Source organism: Suricata suricatta, chromosome 7 (genome assembly GCF_006229205.1).
Source record: "Suricata suricatta isolate VVHF042 chromosome 7, meerkat_22Aug2017_6uvM2_HiC, whole genome shotgun sequence".
Lineage (NCBI taxonomy): Eukaryota > Metazoa > Chordata > Mammalia > Carnivora > Herpestidae > Suricata > Suricata suricatta.
In genome coordinates this window covers 129041890-129049115 of record NC_043706.1, presented here as the reverse complement: position 1 = coordinate 129049115, position 7226 = coordinate 129041890, and the positions used below count along the sequence as shown (strand labels likewise).

Genomic DNA, 7226 nt, shown 5'->3' with positions numbered 1-7226 from the left:
CGGCCTGGGCTGAACGCGGCTGGGGCGACGGCGCCTTCGGGGGACCGTCGGGGTCTCCGCCTCCCTCCGCTCCCGGCGAGGGGGACGCGCGCGCCCGGACGCGCGCCGCGCTCTGCAGCATCTTCCCGCCGCACCAGGTGGACCGCGTCATGGCCCAGTTCCCGGCGCTCTCCGATGTCACCCGGCTCATCTTTCTCATCCAGAGCTTCCAGAAGTCTGGGGCTCCTGTGGGAAAGTCCTAAGGAGCTCGCCCCAGCCACCGCAAGCCCCAGTCTTGCCTTGCCACTTGGGTCAGGGCAGGTGGCCAGCCTGCTCTGGGGGCGAGCCACTTTGCAGCCCCCTTTTCTTTCAAGATGGTCAGGGAAGCCAGCTTCCTCACCCTCAGTCGTGTGCGTGGTGGCACTTGATGGCCCTCACTGACACTGCAGGGCTTGCTGCTGGAGGTCCATGTCCTGCAGAATAAGGTTGGCCACGTCCACGGATGGAGGGACTTCCTATGTCTGGAAGACTAGAAGGTCCCGTGTGGGCTCCAAGGATTCGTCCAGAACACCGCAGGGCTGTTTGGTCAAGCTGCAATTGGGATCCACCAGTGGTCACAACCTCACTTTAGTGGGTCGCACCAGGAGTGTGTGTGCACCCGTGTACCCTTGGTAGCTGTGCACACTTAATGTGGGTCATGGGCAAACGTTTGAAAATTCCTGGTAAATGGACTTGACTTTTATTGCATCAAACGACATTTGAAATATGTAGTCAGTTGGCTGGTGGAGGTCTTGGCATCTGATGGGTTTCATATCGGCTGTGTCTTACCTCATGAGAGGAACCTAGAATTCTAGCCTTGATGGGTGGGTCCACTTGTCACTCTGAAATTGTGTGGCTGTGCTGGTCTTCAGAGGTGGTGCAGGGGCACCTTGTCTTGAGGGCAGAGCACAGGTCCTCAGTTAGCTGAGCCTTCTAAGCCACACCTCACACCTGAGTCAAGGCCCAGTGAGTCAGGGCTTGTGCTCAGAAACCTCCAAGTGGGTCAGCGAAGAGCTGGGAAGAGCCTCAGTCACAGAGGTTCATCTCCGCCTTCCACCAGCACTGTTTCTTCCGGCCAGCTACGGCTCTGAGTTTTGGGGAGAAGGGACCCACCCACGTGCAGTGGACAAGAAATGACACAGTGCTTCCGGAGTGTGAACACTGCATCCTCAGGGGCCATGGCATCTCTAGCGGGCATCCATCCCTGGTGACAAGTCCAGATGTGCAGGTCTTCGCGCATATGTTCACCAGGGCCCTTGGTGGCTTGGCCATCAGGGAGAGTGTGAGGCACCTCCCAGTGGAAAATCAGCTCCGAACCCCCAAAAGCTTTCTGCAGCCTGGCGGATGCAAAGAGAAAGTCTTCTCAGTGCATCTTTCGTTCAGCTGTGCGCATTGTGGGCACAGACCAGGGTGCACCCTTGGGAGAGTCTGCTTCTAGACCTCTGATTCACAGTAAATGCCGCCCAAGGCGATACAGTGATGCTCTGTCTCCCTGTGACCTTTTTTTTTTTTTTTAAAGTAGACTTCATGCCCCATGCAGAGCACAACTTGGGGCTTGAACGCACAACCCTGAGATCCAGACCTAAACTGAGATCAAGAGGTAGATGCTTAACCATCTGAGCCACCCAGGCGCCTCCTTTTCGCCTTTTTAAACCAGATTCTTAGTGTGGCTCCAGCCTGATCTGTTCTTTACCCCTTTTTTTCCAAAGAGGGCAAACTGCATCCACAGATGTTTCTTAGTATTTTGAGACCTTAGTCCTGAAGAGGCCCCCTCCTTTCTAGATAAAGTGGGTTCCCCTCATGGTGTTTTGTTCTTTTTTCTTTTCTTTTGACAAGACAACTTTATGGTAGAGCCGCTTTTGTCTCTGGGGTCTGTCTCCCGACGTAGAATCGTCGCCTTGCTGATTTACAGTTGGAAATGTTTAAACTGCTTCCTTTGAGGACAAGTTTGAGTTTTAGTAAGCTGTAAAGCTATTTTATTTGGTTCACTATGATTAAGACAAGCACAAAAACAAGTGAAGAGACAGCACATTTCAATGTAATCCCCTTTGGAATTTTTTCCAAAGTCTTGGTATGTCTTTATGACACAAAACATGGATGGATGGGTGACTGAAATGTTCCTAGTTGCATAACTGTTACCGTGATCCCCAAATAAATCACTTTTATCCACTCCTGGACTCTCTGGTACCAAATTGCATATCATTTTCTCCCATTTCAGTTTCTCCCCTTAGGCCAAGTTTTCACGTCAAATATTGTGGGTGTGAAAACTGATGTTATGGCTGCTTCACTTAGTGTTATTCGTCTCTTGGGGGTGAGGAGGCTGGAATCCGCCTTCCCAGGGGAGGCAGCGAGGCCCGCGGTGAGGACACGCCTTCGCTGGATGTTCCACAGGCATTACCAAGGACACAGGCTGCTTCTCTGTTTGCTAGACTTTTAAAATCCTCACTACAGAACCACAGGCAGTCTCATAAAAGCCGCCCTTCCTGTGCAAACCTGCAGCCGAATCCTTGACAGCTCACATCTCAGGAGCCTGGTGCTACACCATGTTTTTGCCGGTGCTGCTTTTCCAGAGGCCTCTGGGAGGCGGTTTTTGGCAGAACTGCAGAAGATCAGGGGTTAAAGGTGTAGAAGCAAGAGAAGCCATTCCTGTCAGCATTGTTCCAGATAAAATGAATCCCAGCCTTCCAGATTTTGCACAGAATTCACATGGGAACCAACAAGCCACCTGCCAGCTGGCACAGGTACAGCTTCTGGTTCCTAGAACAGTCCCTGTGGGTAGAAGAGCATGGCGGAGGGGGAGGGGAAGAGGCATGAAGGAATGGGGGAGGGGAGGCTCTGGGAGATGGAACAGCTATTTGGAATCACAAATCCCATCATGAGGGAATGCATGGACCCAGGGCCGGCTACGTCACTTGGCCCTGTATAAAATTTAAATGCAGGGCCCTCCAGGGGAGCCTGGTGGTTCAGTCAATTAAGCAACCGACTTCGACTCGGGTCATGTTCTCGCCGTCTGTGGGCTCAAGCCCCATGTCAGGCTCTGTGCTGACAGCTCGGAGCCTGGAGCCTGCTTTGGATTCTGTTCCCCTCCTCTCTGTCCCTCCCCCGCTCACATTCTGTGTGGGTCTCTCTCTCTCAAAAATAAACAAATATTTAAAAAAATGCAGGACCCCTGTTCAACTGTGATCAAGAATTTCAAGACAGCATAGCATTCAACCAAGCCTGGGGTCCTTCTAAGTGGGGGTGCCCTGTGTGACTGCCTACTACCTGTGAAGCTGCCTGGTGTGGGGTTACCAAGAAGACAAGCAAGAGAACATTTCCCACACCCAGAGTGTCAGAGCCCAAGATAAGTGTGAATACTTCATAGTTGGGGAAGGTCACAGGTGTCCAGGGCCGGTCCTGGGCCCCCTCCCCCGCCCCCAGGCATCCCCTCAGGGACTGTCCACTGCATCCCCCCTGAGAACTGACTGAGTGGGCCTTCCTTGGCTTTCTCTACCCACCTCTGATAGCAAGGGGCCAAAGAGGAGAAGTTAAGGGTCCTGGGCAAACCAGATGCTGGGACAGTTATGTCCACGTGAGTACAGGAGGTCGGCAGGGGTAGGCCCAGCTGGGCACCGAGTACACTGGTTTGTATGAAGCAAGACTCTTTGGTTACAAGCATGGCTCCCAAATGTCAGGAAGCCGGGGCCCAAGGCAGCTTCAGGGTTGGCTGGAATGAGGGGCATGAACCCTGTCAGAATTCTCTCTTTGGTTTTCTTCTGCGCATGGGATTATTCTCTCCTTCTGAGGTTTTCTCTACACAGCGAGGGCCACTGTGTCGGCTCTCGTAGGCACGAGGACCCTCAGGCTCTGAGGAATCCTGGGAAGAATTGATTGACCTGGCTTGGGTCATGTGTCCGCCCCTGGACCAGTCACTGCCAGGTGCCACCCTGGGTGCAGCTGGGCTCGGATCGGGGCACGCACTGTGATTGTCAGCTCCTGCCCGCACCCACCTGGTTGGCGGGGGGTTGGGAGGTTGAAAAGGATGCCGGGCTGTTCCCTCAGATCTAAGAAGGGGGGACGGTGTCCAGGCAGATGAAACAAATGCCCACAACAATGCTCACATCTGGACACCGGGCCGGGGCTCAGGATGGCCTCACCCTCCTCCACCCCCAGAGCCGGTCCCACCTGAGAAGCCGGTCCCACTGTGGTTCTCCTCTCTCTTGCGTAATCAGGAAAACCTAGCCTCTGCCGGGCCGCACACAGCACAGCCTCTGTGGCAGGAAGTTGAGGGCCTGCAGCCACAGGACCTGAGGCATCACCGTGCTGAGCTTGCCCCGCCCCGGATTGCAGCCACATGGCACTCAGGTGGGAGACTGCCAACAGGCCCTGCAGGGGAGGGCTCTTCAGAGTCAAAAGGTGACCCTGTTCCCTTTGACTCACTTCTGACCCGATGCTCTCTGGAACTCAGGAAGCTCTCGGGATCAGAGCACCCCGCCCAGCGCCTGGCAGCCACGCTGAAAATGAGCTTGGCGATTACTTTGCTCCAAGTTCCTGGGGAAACAATGTCACCTCTCTGTCCTTATGGAGGAATGACATACTTATCCCAATGCCCGGGAACAAGAAAGGTATGGGTAAGTAAACAGAAAAGCAAATGGGCACAGTGCCCAGAAGTCAGTTGAATGCCATATATACCGACTGGCTGGGTGGCTGGGTGACACTGACAGTGACTGGCTGGCTGGCCTTGAATGACTGACACCGACTGACAGGCTGGCTGGCTGGCTGACGCTGGCTGACGCTGGCTGACGCTGGCTGCTTGAGACTGACTGGCCGGCACTGACAGGCAGATCCCAGCTGACTGACTGGCAGACATTAATGGATATTGACTGACCCTGACAGACAGACAGATACTGACTGACACTGACTGGGGGGCTGACAAGGTTAAAAGTGTGGTTGGCACCTCCAGCTCTAGGGAGTGACTTCCCAACTAGGGTTAGTGAACCACGAGAGTTTGGGTTTTAGCTGAAGTCAGACTTACTCTTGAAAATAGTGTTTGTGTGATTAAAACAAGCTGATCTTGCTGACGTGGTGTACGGAGGCTTTCTCCCCCAGAGGAAGGTTGGGAAGCACAGGATGGAGGTGAGGTCCCTCTCTTTGCACCAGTGATTTTTTTTCCGGTCTGGCCCCCTTTCCCCTCTCTGAGATGGTGTCTCGCCCTCATTTTCTCAAAGCCTCTTTGTACAGAACCACCTACTCAGTGGTCTTTCGGGTTCCACGTTTCACTTGATCGTATGTAACTCCTCTGCTCCATCCTCTTCGGTCTCCTGCCCCCACCGCTGCCCTCAAGTCTCCCCAGCCCTCACAGCCCTTCTCTCTCCCCTTCCTCCAGGAAGTCTACCCAGGCCACTCCAGCCCTTGGGAACCATCCCTCTTCTTGGATTCTTCACCGCTGTCCTTTCTGGGGCTGAACATTTCCCACTGCCCCAAGGCACCCTTGGGATGATTTTGCTCTGAATAGCTATTTGTTGTTCATGATTGAACGCTTTCCTTGACTGAACATTTTAGGGGCTTGGGACTCTTGTCTTTTACTTTGTCTTTCCATCAGCTCTGAGGCCAGTCAGTCAGGACCAGTGAGGTTCTGTTACTGAACCCAAACAGTCCAATGGCTAGGACCACAGGGTTGTGTTACATCGTGCTCCATGTCCACGGTAGGTTAGCTGGGGCTGTGCCCGTGGAGACCCAGGCTGAGGGAGGATCTGTCTCCAGCTTCTAAGTGAGCTGAAGAGGAGAATGTTCTCAAATGTGCACTGATTCTTAAAGCATCCAAGCAGATATGAGATGGCAACACCCGAGGGCCTGGGGCAGGAGAATACCATCCTCCTGTGGGTCTGCCTGGGGTAGGCAGATTTAGAGAATAGCGCCATGATAATTCGCCTGTGGTTGGCAGCAGAGAATTATTCGTTGGTTCAAAGGCTTGAAAAAAGAAATGAGTTAAATAAAACATGGTACATTCATTTAATGGAATCCTATAAGGCACTAAATTGATATTGTTGGAGGACATTGATGATATAGAAAATGTTGAGCATAGATTATGAAGTATAAAAGTAGATTATAAAAAAGAATGTGCTGGGGTGCCTGGCTGGCTCTGACTTCGGCTCAGGTCATGATCTCATGGTTTGTGGGTTTGAGCCCCGCATCAGGCTCTGTGCTGAGGGCTCAGACCCTGGAGCTTGCTTTGGATTCTGTCTCCCTCTCTCTCTGCCCTTACCCCACTCTCTGTCTCTCAAATAAATAAATAAACATGAAGAAAAAGAATGTGCCATGTTTCCCTTTTATTAAAAATGCATATTATATGGGGCACCTAGGTGACTCAGTCAGATACTTGTCTGAGTCTTGAATTTGGCTCAAGTCATGATCTCACGGTTCACGGGATGGAGCCCTGCATCGGACTTTATGCTGACAGTGCAGAGCCTGCCTGGAATTCTCTCTCTCTCTTTCTGCCCCTCCCCTGCTTGCATGCTCTCTCTCAAAATGACATAAATAAACATTTAAAAAATGCATATTATACTTGTAGAAAAGAAATTCTCTAAAAGGTCAATAGGTCTAGGTGGTGAGATCATGATTACAGGTGATCTCTCCTCCTCTGGATCTTTATATATGTTCTAAATCTTCTATACTTAATGGCTTTCATAACAAGAAAAACATTCCTTGCTAAACAATACTGCCTTTTAAAAAGTGGTAAAGTATACATTGATTATAAACAATTCAGAAAATTCAGGCACCTTGAATTGACATGTGAAAACACCAAAGTTTAGATCTTTCCAGACCTCTTTCCATGTATGCACGCATATTTCATTGAAAGAGAATCCTCGCAGCCCAGATCATGGGGCTGAAGTCAGTGATGTGACAGTGCAGGTGTGCACGGGGCTGGTCCCATGGCCAGAAAGTCCTGTGCAGGCCCTGGATCCTGGGAGGGATGAAGGGTCCTGAAAGGTATCCCTCCTACCCCCAAAGCTCTATGTCTGCCAGCCTCTGTGGCTGCTCCGTGGGAGACCCACCCCGTGGTGCCCCAGGTCACAGGCACATACATTTGGGCTCCTGGCATTTCAGGAAAGGAGGCAAACTCACTTCAGAGACTTTGGCCCTGGAGTCCCTCGCAGCCTTATTGCTCAGGAAAGGGGCAAGATGGACATTTCCCCATTCTCCGTTTGTGTTCTTTGAGTTGATTCAGC

The 7226-nt window shown here is 52.0% G+C and overlaps 1 protein-coding gene across 1 annotated transcript in view; it reads left to right on the top strand.

Annotated features, from left to right (window-relative positions):
* The window catches only part of ZC3H12D (zinc finger CCCH-type containing 12D), a 29845-nt gene extending 28285 nt beyond the window's left edge, over window positions 1-1560 (top strand). Inside the window, exon 7 of the mRNA XM_029943249.1 lies at window positions 5-1560. Within this exon, the coding sequence (XP_029799109.1) occupies window positions 5-242 (238 nt within the window). The 3' untranslated portion in view covers window positions 243-1560. The remainder of the gene's footprint in view (window positions 1-4) is intronic.
* The last annotated feature ends 5666 nt before the right edge of the window (window positions 1561-7226 follow it).